This window comes from Hordeum vulgare, chromosome 2H (genome assembly GCF_904849725.1).
Source record: "Hordeum vulgare subsp. vulgare chromosome 2H, MorexV3_pseudomolecules_assembly, whole genome shotgun sequence".
NCBI classification, from domain to species: Eukaryota; Viridiplantae; Streptophyta; class Magnoliopsida; order Poales; family Poaceae; genus Hordeum; species Hordeum vulgare.
The window spans coordinates 184,885,512-184,903,596 of record NC_058519.1 but is presented as its reverse complement, the minus strand read 5'-3'; the positions used below and the strand labels follow the sequence as shown (position 1 = coordinate 184,903,596).

The following is an 18,085-nucleotide window of genomic DNA, read 5'->3' as shown; positions in this document are numbered from 1 at the left end:
GTCGTATTTAGAATATTTGTCAGTTTATACACAATTTGTCAATTTGTCAGTTTATTTAGGATATTTGTTGGCTCTGTATAGCGGGTTGAATTGAACAATTTGCTATGTGCTAGTCATAAGCTTGCTCTATTATAGCGGGGGCGTACCAAAGAGGCTGAAGAACTCTGGCAGCAGATCATAAGCTTGCTCGCATTCTGTGATGGTTCTAATTTTACTATGTGCTAGACCAAAGGGCAAAAGGTTTCAAATTTTTCCAGTTGTGCTATATTCCTAATTCGCATCTAGTGATCCAGTTTTTGAGTTTTTCACATTGTCAATAAAAAAAGGGGCCATGCTATTTCCTAAGTCCCTAGCCCAAATTTAAGATCTAATAATATTCATGTGTTTTACTCCTTTTCCTTTTTTCGCACATAGAGAATATATATTATTTGAAGCTGATCAATATCCAGTTTTACTGATTAGCCCAAACTTAAGATCTAATAATATTCATATGTTTTACTCCTTTTCCTTTTTTTCACATAGAGAATATATATTATTTGAAGCTGATCAATATCCAGTTTTACTGATTAGGTAATCGTTATTTCTAGAGAAGCTGATTAGGTAATCGTTATTCCCGTGCGTTGATGAGATAACAAAATATACCTGCACATCATCTTCACTTTTCTGCAAATATATTTGCAGGAAAGTGCAAATAATGTTGATTCATTTGTCTAGATCTTAAGGCTTCCCGTGCGTTGATTAGATTTGCAAATAAAGTGCAAATAATGTTGAATATATTTGCAATTATAATCTTCCCGTGCGTTGATTAGATCTTAAGTCTCATCTCCGTGTGTTGATTCATTTGTCTAGATCAAATCTCCAAACTCAAAATTATGAAAATCCCATAAAATCAACGCACGGGAAGTACACAATAGTGGAACAACTCACGGGAGGACAAATCCCAACAGGCTGTCCTGGGTGCGTTGATTCATCACCGAACTCAAATCTAAAGATTTAACCCTGTTAATATACCCTCTTTCCCTGAACTATTTTGTCAGTTTATACACAATTTGTCAATTTGTCAGTTTATTTATAATATTTGTTTGCTCTGCATAGCGGGTTGAATTGAACAATTTGGTCTGTAGAAAAATGATAAAAATCATTCCCTTCCAATCCAAGTTTATGCTTGTTTTCCCTCTATGTTCTTGCTAATGGCCTTGATTTTAACCGAACAGTCCAAACATGACCAGAAGTCTACTGGTAAACAATGTCTGGTTTTGTTTGCTTTATATAGGGGGTTTGATTGAATATCTTGCTTAAGTACCTAAATATGGATCCTTTTCATGGATCTTGCCATCTTTATTTGTCCTCCGTTTTGAACTATTTTGAGAAACATGAAGGGAAGCTCAAGCAAATACATCATTACCTTTTAGTTTTATTTTTGAGTTGTTGGAATCAGCCTGGAAAACATCTTCAGGCAGACGATGGAGGCGAGGGAGGTAGCACCAGGCGCACCAGAGTGGGCAAGATCTTCCCTCGTGCGGTGAACGGCGAGCAGGCGATGGAGGCGAGGGCTCCTCTGGTGCGGTGGACGAGCAGGCGAGGAAGAACCAGGAGATGGAGGCGAGGGAGGTAGCACCATGCGTGCGTTAAGGTTCTCTCCTGGTGCGGCGAGCAGGCGACCAGGCGATGGAGGCGAGGGCTCCTCTCGTGCGGTCGACGGCGAGCAGGCGAGGCAGCACCAGGCGTAGAGCAGGCGACCAGGCGATGGAGGCGAGGGCTCCTCTCGTGCGGTCGACGGCGAGCAGGCGGCGAGCAGGCAAGGCAGCAGCAGGCGTAGAGCAGGCGACCAGGCGATGGAGGTGAGGGATCCTCTCGTGCGCTCGACGGCGAGCAGGCGAGCAGGCGATGCAGCACCAGGCGTGGCGGATGTGCGTGCGTGGGTCTTCCAACCGTCGTTCTGATTCTGACTCTTTGTATACGAGGTGGGGAGGTACAAGTTTTGACCTGGGTGAACCGGTTTGGTTTAAGGAGGGATGAAAAAAAATTGCTTGGTTTAAGGAGGGATAGAAAAAAACGGTGGAACTTGTGCTGGTACCGACGGGGGATCTCCCGTGGTCGAATCATCACGACAGACGGCAGATCCCCCTTTAATAGTAGAGATACACTAGATGCATGCTGGATAGCGGTCGACGTGTGGAGTAATAGTAGTAGATGCAGAAAGTATCGGTCTACTTGTTTTGGACGTGATGCCTATAGATATAATCATTTCATAGATATCGTCATGACTTTGCGCGATTCTATCAATTGCTCGACAGTAATTTGTTTACCCACCGTCTACTTGCTTTCATGAGAGAAGCCACTAGTAAACACTACGACCCAGGGGTCTATTCACATCCATCGTTTACACCCCCGCTTGTACTTTTTTTTGTTACTTTGTTGCTTTCAGTTCTCACTTGGCAAACAATCTATAAGGGATTGACAACCCTTTCATAGCGTTGGGAGCAAGCTTTTGTGTTTGTGCAGGATCTTGTGATACTCCTCCACCGGATTGATACCTTGGTTCTCAAACTAAGGGAAATACTTAGCGTCAGTATGCTACATCACCCTTTTCGCTTCAAGGGAACACCAACGCAAGGCTCCAAGGCCATGTGGGAAATCCTTTGCATACTTGCCTAGGAAGTCCCTTAAGGCGTAGCTGTAGCAGAAGGATTCCTGGTGCCGTCGACACACCTGTTTCTGGCGCCATTGGAAGGACTTTTGTGCATTAGCATAGCTGACATCAGGCATCCACCCCGATCGGCCGGAAATAGTACAGACACAGGAATGGTGCCAGTATTGAAGAAAATGCAAGCAAGGGTTCGTCAGCGTCACACACAACACCTCACCATGTACTCGGATATAAGTATTATTCAATATGTAAGAGCAACATCTCAGGGCGTATGTTGGATGAAAAGTAGCACTAGGAACTTTTATTAATGTCATCACAGTTATATGCAAATGCAGGCTAACAGGTGATACGGATAAACACACAACGTGCAAGCAAAATTATCAGGCAAGTCCGGAGCTCATGGTAAGAGGTTGGCTTGCCTGGGGGTCGACGAATACTCCGACGACAAGCGCAATAACACATCAGAAATCTTTGTCGGAGAGGGCTTCCCTCTCGGAAGGCTCAAACAAAGGCAAGGGAAAAATGGTTATTTCTACTGCACAAACATCTTATGAAAATAATACTATCAAAACGGGCTCGACAATACGAAGACGTGGGCGCTGGTTTTACCTCAATCGGAGTTACGAGCGCCAAGATACGCCCGTTAGAGCACCATGGACTAATCTGTAAAAAGAATATCTGCAAATAGGTCCTCGGGGCTGAAACCGAATGCGCCTTTCGCCGGAATACTTTTTCCCAAGAGGAAAACGTATTCTTCGGGAAAACGTCTCCACTTAAAAATGCGCGAACCCAGGGGGTTTGACTCCCTCCTCTCACTTACACCCGGGGCCCACCCCTCTATCTCTCTCCTCTCTCCTCTCCTCTCCTCTCATCTCTTCTCTGCCCGTTGCCTTCTCCTACCTCTCGCCGTTGGGGCAGGGAGATCGGGCCGCGGGAGCGCCGGCGAGTAGCAGCCGTGGGAACACTGGCCGACGGGCCGAGGTGTCGGGCACCCCTCGCCGCGCCCGAGGGTGGCCTCAGGGGGGTCGGAGGTGACCCACAGCACCACCGCGGCAGGAGGAGGAGCAGTGGCCGATCGACGATCGTGGCGTCGGTGTCTCGGGGCTTCCCCGGAGAGAAGGAGGACGACGGCGGCCTCGCCACTGCTAGGAGGGGCTCTGCCCGTGGGTGGAGGAGAGGGGGAGCACTCGGGGGCTGACTTCGCCATGGGGGCCAATGGGAGCTCTCGGCCATTGGAGGGCTATGAACCTCCAGGATCCTGGGGAGGGGGTTTGGGGCTGCGGGGTCTTGCTACTCCACTGCAGGGGCTCGGGGACACCTTAAATACGCTTGGAAGGAAGTTTCGCGGAGGTGGCCGAGGCTCTACAATGGCGGCTGAAGCTTCGGGACCATGGCAGCGGTTTCCTTGGCAAGGAATCGAGGGGGAGAGAGCTCTAGAGTGTGCGGGGGAGCAGTGGGAACCTTGCCGACACCTCAAGACAAGCTATAACTCATTGTGATCAAGCTCACATCAACTTGAACGCACAGAGCTCTGTTTTGGCATGCTCTGCCCATGGTCACCACGTGGCCATGGCCTTGCCTTGCCCCTCAAGCTGTCACACCTTGCCAAAGCTTATCTACACCCTGTGCTGAGTTGACCTATGCATCAGGATGGCACTGTGGATCACTGATGTGACCACACCAAAGCCAAATAGGTTCCAACAACAAGGTGTTTGTGCTGTGTTGTCACCACCATAGTGCACCTCTTGGCATGATACTTGGTTGAGGTTGACCACTCACTAAGTTTACTATACTGGCCAAAATGACCTCAATCCAATAAGTCTATGGCGTACTTCCTTTGTAACTTGGCATACTCACCAGAAATGAAGAAGTTGTTGCTGGGGTCAATTTGCTAAATGGAAATGGCTGAAATTTGGAGGAGACTCATGATTTAGTCATATGAAGATATTGGCAAAGATTCATACCATTTGCACACATATAAATGGTACTTCCTTCACAATGCTTCATTCTGGACAAAGTCTTAAATAATTTGCTGGGGAAGAATGGAATGATGAAATGGGCTAAATTTTCGTTCACAAGGATGATTTAACATGATAAACAACTCTGCAAAATTTCAACTCAAGGGTAACAAGGAATCACGCACTTCCTTTGCAAACAAATGACCTGGCCAGAATTTGCAAAGGGTCATTGTGCCCAATTTTTGAATTGGGGAACTTGCTCTTTTGATGGAAATGAGGATTATATGGATATGAGAAGCTCCACAAATTAATTGGTATTTTTCCTAGCTACCAACATGGTAGTTCCATTGAAAAGGCCCCAAAATGCTATATTGGCACAAAATAGGAAAATGCAATTTTCCTTTATTCTATGATAGCCAATATTTCATGAGAGCTTCATAGGATCACAAAGAATATCTCTGCAAGGTTTCATGAGCATTGGAGATGGATAACTCTTTTCCAAGATTTAATTCATCACACAAGCAAAAGCAGGAATTAATTCTAGGGAAGAAATATTGCATATGACTTTGCAATATTTTTGCACATCTAGGGTCTATGAGGGCATGAGGATCTTTGGGAAGACTTGGAGGATCAACAGAGCAATGGAAATGATGACTCCTTTGAAAACACACGGACATGATTCCCAGTTCCATTACTTCGGAGCTAGGGTTTAAAAAAGGATTCGGAGTTTACTCAGCAAGGACAAGCTGGCACCAGGACAAAGGAAAAGCACATAGAGGTTGGGGATAGACTGGGTTCACTTTGTCATTTTCCCAATTCGAGAGGAAAAATCCGGGAGAGAAAAGCAAGGAAGGCATAACATCACAAAAATCGATAACCCAATTTTTGGGGTGTTACATTTGCTATGCTCGGGGCGCGAGACAAACAAACACATAGCGTATCCCGGTTCGTCTCGATTTGTCGATCAACTTTCATGTTCAAAACTTTTCCATCTGACTTACGGTTTATTTAATATTATTTTTTAAAGTTTTATTCAATATTCAAAATTTAAAACAGATTTAATTAATTCAGATATTTCAATTATGACGTGAGCATGATGTCATGCTGACATAAGGAGTCAATAGTAACTTTGACTGGTCAAATATGACTAGGGGGTCCCATGTGTGAGATACATTTATTTTTAGGGTTTAGTAAATATTTAATCAAGTTAATTAGTGGGGTGGGACCCAACTGTCATACATTGCTAAGCTTAATTAATTAACAGAATTAAATTAGCATTTTTAATTAATCGTTAATGGAGCTGGACCCACATGTCATTTTCCTATCAACTTAACACATATTAAAACTATCTAATTACGCTAATTGATTTTAATTAACTTATTTATTTATTTATTTATTTATGTATTATATATTATTATTTTTATTCATTTTACATTCTGTTTTTGTGTTTTTCTTCTTTTTTGAGGCGTGGGCCCGCATGTCATTGGGACAGCGAGCAAAATACGCTACATCTACGCACATCTGTACACACCATTTTTATACATACCAATATACATACATACATATACACATATACATACACACATATATATCTCTACATACATACATACATTTATACATAGTTTGTTTTTTCTTCTTTCCTTTTCTCTAAACAACAAGGGGCTAATCCCCTCCTCCTCCTGACTAGCAGGAGGGAAAACGGCGCACGGGCGACGTGGAGGCCGGAGCTGTGGAGGGCGAGAGGAAGGGGAGGGAGGAGCTCACCGATCCGTGTAGGTGGGCATCATGGGCTCGAGGGGGGCTCAGTGGAGCGAATTGACGAGGGCGAGCGGTGGTGCAGTCCGGCGAGGAAGGTGGTCGGCTGGTGGTGGAGGAAGAACTGGCAAGGTAGGCGAGGAGGAGACCGAGGGAGGCGCTGGAGGCCGGAGGTGGCCGGGGGCGATGGAGGCCGGAGGTAGGAGACGGGGGATGTCTGACCAGTGGCGAGGAGCCGGCGGTGTGGCAGAAGGGAGGCGGCCGGTGGAGGGATGTCCTCAGCCGGAGGCGGGGGCGCAGGTGGTTGGGGGATGCGTGGGGGTTCTTGAGGGTGGTCCTGGGGCTGGTAGGGAGGCCTCGGTGGAGCTTCGTGCATGGTGGGAGTGGGAACGAGGGGAAGAACGAGCGGAGCTGGTGGGTGGCTCGTGGGGTGGGAACGAGAGCGATAGGGTCTGGGGGAACGAGGGGGTGGATCCCCTCATGGGGTTCTAGTGGGTTGCGCCCATGGTGGCGTCTGGGAGGAGGGAAAGTGAGGGAGTGGGGGGGGGGGTAGCTAGGGTTTCTAGGGGGTTAAATACCCCTGGTGGAGGTGGGCTGGGATGGCCGGCTGGGCCGGTTGGCCCAGTTGGGCCAGCTTTTTTTTCCCAGTTTCTGTTTTCTATTTTATTTTATTTATTTTCAGTTTCTGTTTTAGATTTATTTTTTATAGTGAACTTAAATACTCTCAAAAAAATAATGATGCCTAAAGGGCAATTTCCTATGTAATATTTGACACACACTGAACATTTTTATTTTGACATTGAAAAACTTTTATCGTTTGATTTTACTTTAAATTTGAATTTAAACGGGGTTTGAACCCACGCGAGTTTAACAACAGTAATCACGGTGATGTGGCATCATTAGCATAAGATTACTGTAGCTTAATTACAAAGATCACTGTAGCAAAGCTGAGGATGTCACAACTCTCCCCTACTGACAAGAATTCTTGTCCCGGGAATTAAGAGGTACAAGGAAAGAGCTTGAGGTATTCATCAAGAAGATGATCCTCGCGTTCCCAACTGGCTTCATCTTCAGAATGATTTGACCACTGCATTTTAAGCAACTTGGTGACTTTGCGACGAGTCTGACGTTCAGCCTGATCAACAATGCGGACCGGATGCTCTTTATAAGAGAGGTCTTGTTGCAGCTCGAGCATATCATGATCCACTACTCGAATAGGATCCTTGAAGCAGCAGCGGAGCTGAGACACATGGAAGACATCATGAACGTGAGAAAGGTTCGCCAATAGTTCCAATTGATAAGCTACTTTTCCACGCCTTTCGAGAACAGTGAAAGGACCAATATAGCGAGGAGCTAACTTGCCCTTGATGCCAAAACGGTGTGCAACTCTCATTGGTGTGACACGAAGATAAGCCTTTTCGCCAGGTTGATTGACCATATGTTGATGATGACAGTCATACTTACTCTTCTGACGAGACTGAGCAACCTTTAGGTTCTCATGAATAATGCAGACTTGATCTTCGGAATGTTGGATAATATCCAGACCGAAGAGTGATCATTCCCCAGTTTTTGACAAATTCAGAGGAGTTCGACACCTTCGTCCATACAATACTTCAAAAGGGGCCATCTTCAGACTAGCTTGATAGCTATTGTTGTAAGAGAACACGACATACGGGAGAGATTCCTCCCATTTCATACCGAAGGAAATGACACAAGCTCGAAGGATGTCCTCGAGAATTTGGTTGACTCGTTCAACTTGTCCCTGGGATTGAGGGTGAAAAGCGGTGCTGAAGGAAAGATGAGTCCCCATAGCTTTCTGAAAACTTTCCCAGAATTTTGAAGTGAACAAGCTGCCACGGTCCGAGCTAATTACCAATGGAATACCGTGAAGTCAAACAATTCTTGACATATAAAGATTTGCCAGTTGACTAGCATTAATTTTTTCTTTGATGGCTAGAAAATTTGCAACTTTGGATAGCCGGTCAATGACGACAAGAATAGCATCATTACCTTTCTCAGATATGGAAAAACCAGTGAAAAACTCCATTTCAACATGGTCCCATTGAACGGTGGCTCGGGAATTCATACGAAGCCATGTGTAAAGAATACTTTGGAGTCAAAGATGTACACGAGAGTCAGGTTCCGATCCTGTGGAACTTTGGGTTATGGGTCCACCATGTGGGCCAATATTGTGGAACTTTGGGTTATGGGTCCACTATGCAGGCCAAGAGTAGGCAGAGCGGAGATATCTTATATGGTCTTGGTAGCAAGACATGTCGGAGGATAGCCTGTCAGTTACGTTGGCAACAATGTCGGTACCAAGGGCGGGGAACAAATATAACCATTTTCCTACTCGTTGAAACAAGGTAGACCAATAGCCAAAGTTCTTGTCCACCAGTGGCTACCGGAATGTTATCCAGAATAGTAATAGGGTCTTACTGTCAGAGTTGTATACCGAGGTTGTTACCTAAGCAGGGAATTAACACTGCTTAGATAAGTTATGCCACAAGAAATGGCAAACAGACCAATGTAAAGGAAAATGTGTTCACACACACAAGTATTAAAGGATACCATTCCCGAGGAAAAATAGGGTATGGTATATGTGATAGGTCATCAAGTACATAACCATTTAGATAAGGAGGCAAGAAGAATCATGATGTTTACCCACACCATGCAGTTTGGATAATTGATCCGGAACAATTTAGCATTGCGCTTCCAATGTTCATGTTGATAATTTAAGTACCACATTCGTGCTTCGAGGTAGCATCGACATGGTCATCAGATAAAGGTTGGACTTTGGGTACACAAAGGATTCATCAAAATTAACTTATAAAATAAGTCATACAATTTTCTGTGTTAAAATGGCTAACCTAACCTATGGAAGAAATTATAACAATAGGTCCTTCTGCCAAGTGTGCCAGACAAGACATCACCGTACCAGGTATAAATACCAAAGCTATAATTATTGGGAAATGTTTCAACCATCATATCTGCCCGAGATTCAGATCTGATTGGTGTCAGGACACCTCAGGCTCATGATTCCTCAAAGGAAAAGGGGAGCACCAAAAACAGACGAGATGATAATGCAAGGTTCTCGAGATATGAACTACGGAAGCCAATATTGGATCATGAGTTGGATTGTAACACACATGAACACAATGTCAAGACAGTCGTGCCCACGTGGAATTCTTACAACACAATGCAACCGAGTTCTGATTTGAGAACCATCATCGAGGATATCTAGGTCCTTGTGTAAGCCTCGATTAGCTCTTGCGACGGAACTTAATTTCCTTGATCAAATCAGTAAGTGGCTTGGGGTGCTAAGAGAAGTTATATGGAGTGAAGATAGCAACTCTTCAAAACAGATAACACCTCACACATGCGTGAATGATTTGTGATAACTCTAGAGGCAGCAAAACAAAACTTTCCCATATTCACGGCGGTAAGAATGCACACGAACTTTAGGAAAACACATCTCCGATCAAACATATTATTCATGATCTAGGCACAAAGATAATGTGTTCAAGAGATTCATCATCGAACAAAGAGAAAAATTGACAATGTGACCGATGGGCTCAACAACAATCCCTCAAGATTTCGATAGGGATGAATTACCAAAATTATAAGGACAAGGAGATACCATTTGTCAACTAAAATGATATAATGACGTATGCTCGAGGAAACCTCAACATTTAAACATTGGTTGAAGGGTGCACTCGGAAATACAGAATGAGTAGCATGACCAATGCTAGAATGGTGAGTCAACAACCGACACACCAAGAATGAAACTATCAGTCATCAACTTCAAAGCGATAGGGTTGTCAAAAGTATTGGAATCACACACCCAAGTTCACTTGTCGGTATTCCGGTTAGAAACTATTCGGGGACAAGGAAATGAATGGTGATGGTGAGAAGTGTCCCTATATGAAGAATTCTTAAGATGTGTGCAATCCTCACGACATTCTTGACATAAAATATTTTAATATTCCAAGGTAGAACATTACATAAACCGGACAGTCAGGAACTTAAGGGACAACACAAAACATGAACAAGTTTGTGTTGGAGGGAAGGCAATAAGGTTGACGATGATTTCACAAATCATCCAGGGGCAAGGATGGTATTTCTCATCATGCATTCAATTGATACCATGGAAGAGCTCACGATGCTGATGATGATCAGGACATATTTGTCGAGAAGTTTCTTGAAGATGTAATCGTTCAGCGATGACATCAAGCAAGGGAATGATGAAGCGAAAGGTTGTCAGAATCATCGATAAGATTGCAAGCTTAGTATCGAGATTGCCTTCCAAGACAACCAACATGACGTTGAAAACTCGACGTAAGCTTATTGTGCAGTTGGAAATGTGTTCCAGGGATGAAAGACACATATAGTATGGTCAAGCTCTAGTATGAAGATGATGATGTAGCTTAACAACTTGGAAAGTCATGATCGAGTACAAACTCATAAGCAAAGAATACTACTAAGAGTTGTTGAACCACAATGCATACTCAATTCAGTTATCGATGTACTTGAAAGTCCAACGACTCAAAACACGAGTAAACTGGAATCAACGAAATATCATAGTTGACGAGGAGCTCATAAGAGGTTATATAGCTCCGTGATATTCTCTATATACCAAGGATAATACTCGGAGGTAGATGAGAATAGACATTTAGAATATTGTATCTATCCGTGGAAGACAAGCACTTTAACTTGTCTAAGAATGAAATCAGAGTAGACCAACATGGTCGGAACCATGGTTGGAAAGTACCAAATCACATATGCAAGATCAAATCTTATAATGAATGATTATAGATACAAGAAGTTTCTATCATAGGGTCAACATTGCATCCATGTGCATGAATACAAGTTCAAGGTCGACTCCCACTTCATCAATACATCACCTGCCATTTAGTCCTCGCCTTTGATGAGGTTGTAGCTTCGAAAGATTATCTGGCCAAACACCAGAAGAGCAAGACTCGTGAAAAACTCTTCAGATAATATTGATTTAGAAAGTCATAGGTTCAACCCATCGGGGCATCTTAGGAACATATACCACAAACTTCAAGAGTAATTAACACATGCTTGAAGAGCATTGCTGACAAGGGCATAGGATACAACTTATCAGAAGGAGAAGACACAATTTACCAATGACATTATGTATCAGGGGAACAATATCACAAGAATTTTTTTTGAATGTAAAGGATGTCGTCGGATAATAACCCAACAATGGGTCTAGCAGTCCACAAAGGCCCTGATGTGAGTATCGGTACTCAACCAGAGGGAGATAGGATGCAATGCATCGGGTTATAGAACAACCGAAAAATATCGATACTTAATTACCAAAGGAATTAGGATTTCCAGGTTGGTGTATCATAATCATATGCTTCGATCAAATACAAGTAAGTTGAATGGACTTAGGTGGACAACCAACCAAAGTTGATTTGTCACGAACCAGTTATGTTTGGAAGGACGTCTCAGCCGGAAAGATAACTTATGAGTATCAACAGATGATTGTGTGCATTCACACAAAGGTAGAATCAATAAGATCACAGGAAAATAACAAAGGATCTTAATGAATGCGGCTAGACATATGGATTTAACCATAATGCAAGCAGGTGAGAAAGGTCATGAACAATAGGCTACTGAGGATTTAGGAAGAGGAAAAAGTAATTCGTTGGACTTGTGAAATCCATGACTACCGAGGACGAAAAAATCCCCACTGAGATAATTCGTTATAACTTGTAAAAACAAGAGCAACGGGAAAAGAAGGTATGAACAACATTGTACGTAGTCAACCATAGGGTTGACGAAGCAAGAGAAATCGCGAAAGGGATGAGCACAAGTTCCCGAGAAAACATCAGAGAGTATATTTGAAGACTTCTGATGAATCAAGCCATCATCTTGAATGAGGGGCTCTCCGAAAGGAAATTATTTACGATAACCTAGAGTTAGAGTTAGAAAAATCTTTAACCCGAAAGAGAATAGAGAGTAGAACCGAGAGTATAAAAAGGAGCAAAAGATAATAATACCACACAATTGAGATGTGGGCCCGTAAGCCACAACAACAAAATTAGTAAGTTTTTCAAGTACTAGACTTAACTTCGGCCAATGAGTTGGAAAGGGGGCTACCTACATGCAGTCGGCTCTGATACCAACTTGTGGCGCTCTCGATTTGATCATACGCTAATCATACACGCAATTGCGTACGACCAAGCTCAAGGACTCACGAGAAGATATCACAACACAACTCTAGACACAAATAAAACATACAAGCTTCATATTACAAGCCTGAGTCAGGGGGAGCAACAAATATCTGAGTACAGACATGAAAAATGAGGTTCCTTAGAGAAGGCTAGCACAAAAGGTACAACGATCGAACGAGGCGAGGCCTCCTGCCTGGGAGTTGTTGGGGAAGGTTGCATGGGAAACAAAAAAATTCCTACGCACACGAAGACTTATCATGGTGATGTTCATCTACGAGAGGGAGATTTCATCCACATACCCTTGTAGATCGCTTAGAGGGAAGCGTTAAGAAATGCGGTTGACGTAGTGGTACAAATTCGTGATTCAAATCACCGTCGTCCCACGATCCGTCCCACGACCTGTTCCGATCTAGCGCCGAACGTACGACACCTCCGTGTTCAGCACATGTACAGCTCGATGACGATCTCGGCCTTCTTGATCTAGCAAGAGAGACGGAAAAGTACATGAGTTCTCCGACAGCATGATGGCGCGCCGGTGTTGGTGATGATCTATTTCTACACGGCTCCGCCTGAGCTCCGTAGAAATCTAATCTAGAGGAAGAACTACGAGGTGTAGGTTTGAGTTGCACGTGGCAAAAGTTGTGTCTCAAAAGCCCTAAACCTCTAGTATATATAGGAGGATGGGAGTGGCAGCCTTGGGCAGCCTTGGCGCACCAAGGAGTCCTCCTTGGGTTGGCCGAAGTGGGAGAGAGGGAGGAGTCCTTCTCCAATCTCACTTGGATTAGGACTCCTTCCATATTTTCCCACCTCCTTTTGATTTTCCACTTTTTCCTCATGGGCTTTCATTGGATGACTTTTTCATCCCATTATACCTTATTGTGCATCCAATAAACCCATGTGGACCCCTTGGGGCGTGGTGGGCCCACCCAGTGGGCCCCCGGAACCCATTCGTCAGTCCCGGTACACTGCCAGTAATGCCCGAAAACTTTCCGGAATCCAAACACCAACTTCCTATATATCAATATTCGTTTCCGGACCATTCCGAAAACCCTCGTGACGTCCGTGATCTCATCCGGGAATCTGAACAACCTTCGGTCACCAGCACATATAACTCAACTATACTAATACATGATAGAACCTTAAGTGTGCAGACCCTGCGGCTTTGAGAACTATGTAGACATGACCCGAGACACTCCTCGCTCAATATCCAATAGCGGGACCTGGATACCCATATTGGATCCTACATATTCTATGAAGATCTTATCGGTTGAACCTCCATTCCAAGGATTCATATAATCCCGTATGTCATTCCCTTTGTCCTTCGGTATGTTACTTGCCCGAGATTTGATCGTCGGCGTCCGTATACCTATTTCAATATCGTTACCGACAAGTCTCTTTACTCATTGCGTAATACAAGATCCCGTGACTTACACTTAATCACATGCAAAGCTTGTTTGTGATGTTGTGTTACCGAGTGGGCCCCGAGATACCTCTCCGTCACACGGAGTGACAAATCCCAGTCTTGATCCATACTAACTCAATGTACACCTTTGGAGATATCTGTAGAGCACCTTTATAGTCACCAAGTAACGTTGTGACATTTGATACACACAAGGCATTCCTCCGGTGTCATTGAGTTACATGACCCCATGGTCATAGGAATGAATACTTGACACGCAGAAAACAATAGCAATAAAATAACACGATCACATGCTACGTTCATACTTTGGGTCTTGTGCATCACATGATTCTCCTAATGATGTGATCCTGTTATCAAGTGAGAACACTTGTCTATGGTCAGGAAACCTTGACCATCTTTGATCAACGAGCTAGTCAACTACAGGCTTACTAGGGACAGTGTTTTGTCTATGTATCCACACATGTATTTGTGTTTCCAATCAATACAATTATAACATGGATAATAAACGATTATCATGAACAAAGAAATATAATAATAACTAATTTATTATTGCCTCTAGGGCATATTTCCAATAGTCTCCCACTTGCACTAGAGTCAATAATCTAGTTCACATCACCATATGATTTTAGCGAAAATCCAACACCCATACAGTTCTGGGGTTTGATCACGTCTTGCTCGTGAGAGAGTTTTTAGTCAACGGTTCTGAATCTTTCAGATCCGTGTGTGCTTTACAAATATTTATGTCATCTTATAGATGCTGGTACTACGTGCTATTCGGAAATACTCCAAATATCTACTCTACTATATGAATCCGTTTTACTTCTCAGAGTTATTCGGATTAGTGTCAAAGCTTGCATCAACGTAACCCTTTACGACGAACTCTTTAATCACCTCCATAATCGAGAAAAATTTCTTAGTCCACTAGTTACGAAGGATCACTTTGACCACTGTCTTAGTGATGCAATCCTGGATCACCTTTTGTACCCCTTGACAGACTCATGGAAAGGCACACATCAGGTGCGATACACAGCTTGGCATACTTTAGAGTCTACGGCTAAGGCATATAAGATGACTTGCGCCCATTCTCTTTATTCTTCCATGGTCGGGCTTTGAGTCTTACTCAAATTCACACCTTACAACACAGCCAAGAACGCATTCTTTGCTGATCTATTTTGAACTCCTTCAAAAACTTGTCAAGGCATGCATTTCATTTGAAAGTTCTATTTAGCATTTTGATCTATCTCTATAGATCTTGATGCTCAATGTTCAAGTAGCTCTTTATCCAGGTTTTCCTTTGAAAAACTCCTTTCAAACAACCCTTTATGCTTTACAGAAATTCTACATTACTTCCGATCAACAATATGTCAACTACATATACTTATCAGAAATTCTATAGTGCTCCCACTCACTTCTTTGGAAATACAAGTTTCTCAAAAAACCTTGTACAAACCCAAAAGCTTTGATCATCTCATCAAACCGTATATTCCAACTCCGAAATGCTTGCACCAGTCCATAGAAGGATCGCTGTTGCTTGCATACTTGTTAGCATCCTTAGGATCGACAAAACCTTTTGGTTGTAGCACATAAAACCTTTCCTCAAGGAAACCGTCGAGGAAACAATGTTTTGACATCCTATGCGCAATATTTCATAAACGATGCAACAACTGCTAACACAATTCCAACAGACTTTTAGCATCGCTACGACTGAGGAAGTCTCCTCATAGTCAACTCTTTGAACTTGTCGGAAACTACTTTGCTATAAGTTGAGCTTTTCTTAAAGGAGACATTTCACCATCATCGTCGGTCTTCCATTTAAAGATCCATCTTTACTTAATAGTCTTACGACCATCAAGTAGTTCTTCCAAAGTCTACAGTTTGTTTTTACATATAAATCCTCTCTCTGATTTCATGGCCTCCAGCCATTTGCTGGAATCCAGGCCCACCATTGCTTCTCCATAGCTCGTAGGTTCATTGTTGTTAAACAACATGACCTCCAAGACAAGCTTACCGTACCACTCTGTAATAGTACGCGACCTTGTCGACCTACGAGGTTTGTAGTAACTTGATTCGAAGCTCAATGATCACCATCATCAGTTTCCAATTCAATTGGTGTAGGCGCCACAGGAACAACTTCCTGCGCCCTGCTACACACTAGTTGAAGTGATGATTCACTAACCTCATCAAGTTTCATGACCCTCCCACTCAATTCTTTCGAGAGAAACCTTTCCTCAAGAAAGGACCCTTTTCTAGAAACAAACACTTTGCGTCCGGATCTGAGATAGGATATGTATCCAACTATCTTGGATATCCTAGGAAGATGCTTTTATCCGCTTTGTGTTCGAGCTTATCAGACTGAAACTTTTTCACATAAGGGTCGCAGCCCCAAACTTTCAAGAAATGACAGCTTAGGTTTCTCCAAACCATAGTCTATACTGTGTCATCTTAACGGAAATACGCGGTACCCTATTTTAAAGTGAATGCGGTTGTCTCTAATGCATAACCCATAAACGATAGTGGTAATTCGATAAGAGACATCATAGTATACACCATATCAAATAGGGCGCGACTATGACGTTCGGACAAACCATCACAGTATTGTCTTCTTAGGTTGCATTAATTGCAAAACAATTTCCACATTGTCTTAACCATGTACCAGAACTCGCAACTCAGATATTCATCTCTATGATCATATCGTAGACAGTTTATCCTCTTGTCACGATGATCTTTACTCTGAAATAGCTTTGAACTTTTCAATATTTCAGACTTGTGATTCATCAAGTAAATACTCCTGTATCTACTTAAATCATACGTGAAGTAAGAACATAACGATATCCACTGCGTGCCTCAGCACTCATTAGACTGCACACATCAAAAATGTTTTGCATCCAACAAGTTACTTTCTTGTTCTATGTGGTATGATTTTGCATGTGTCAAGTGATTCAAAATCAAGTGAGTCTAAATGATCCATCTACATGGATTTTCTTCATGCGTTTATACCAACAGGTATGGTTTGCATGTCTCAAACGTTTCAAAAATAAGTGAGTACAAAGATCCATCAGCATGGAGCTTCTTTATGCGTTTTACACCAGCATGACTCAAGAGGCAGTGCCACAAGTAAGTGGTACTATCATTATTACTTTGTATCTTTTGGCACCTATATTATGAATATGTGTAACACTACGATCAAGATTCAATAAACCATTGAAGGTAATTATTCAAGCAAATAGAATAACCATTATTCTATTTAAATGAATAACTGTATTGCACTAAGCACAATCCAATCATGTTCATGCTGAACGCAAACACCAAATAACAATTATTTAGGTTTAACACCAATCCCGATGGTAGAAGGAGCGTGCGATGTTTGATCACATCAACCTTGGAAACACTTCCAACACTTATCGTCACCTCACCTTTAGCTAGTCTCTGTTTATTCCGTAGCTTTTATTTCGAGTTACTAATCACTTATCAATCGAACCGGTATCTAATACCCTCGTGCTACTAGGAGTACTAATAAAGTACACATCAATATCATGAATATCAAATATACTTCTGTTGACTTCGCCAGCCTTCTCATCTACCAAGTATCTAGGGTAGCTGTGCCTCAGTTACCGTTCTCCTCATAACAGAAGCACTTAATCTCGGGTTTGGGTTCAATCTTGGGTTTCTTCATTAGAGGAGCAACTGGTTTGCCATTTCATGAAGTATCCCTTCTAGCCCTTGCCCTTCTTGAAACTAACGGTTTTACTAACCATCAACAATTGATCCTCCTTCTTGATTTCTACTTTCGCAGTGTCAAACATTGCAAATCGCTCAAGGATCGTCATATCTATCCTTGATATGTTATAATGCATCACGAAGCTCTAGCAGCTTAGTGGCAGTGACTTTTGGAGAACCATCACTATCTCATCTAGAAGATTAACTCCCACTTGATCCAAGCGATTGTTGTACTCACACAATCTGAGAACATGCTCAACGATTGAGCTTTTCTCCTTTACTTTGCACACAAAGAATCTTGTCGGAGGTCTCATACCTCTCAACAAGGGCACGAGCATGAAATCTCAATTTCATCTCTTAGAACATCTCTTATGTTCCG

General features: G+C 42.9%; 1 protein-coding gene across 10 annotated transcripts in view; it reads left to right on the top strand.

The window, feature by feature from the left end:
• Positions 1–7,128, top strand: part of LOC123425760 — a 33,278-nt gene extending 26,150 nt beyond the window's left edge. For 6 of the 10 annotated variants that reach the window (XM_045109477.1, XM_045109478.1, XM_045109475.1 and 3 more), the window contains one exon: positions 6,299–7,128. In XM_045109477.1, the coding sequence (XP_044965412.1) occupies positions 6,299–6,566 (268 nt within the window). In that variant the 3' untranslated portion in view covers positions 6,567–7,128. Of the gene's footprint in view, positions 1–113; positions 2,040–2,505; positions 2,543–6,298 lie in introns of those variants that run through there. The other 4 variants (XM_045109486.1, XM_045109481.1, XM_045109484.1 and 1 more) reach the window with 4 other exon arrangements.
• The last annotated feature ends 10,957 nt before the right edge of the window (positions 7,129–18,085 follow it).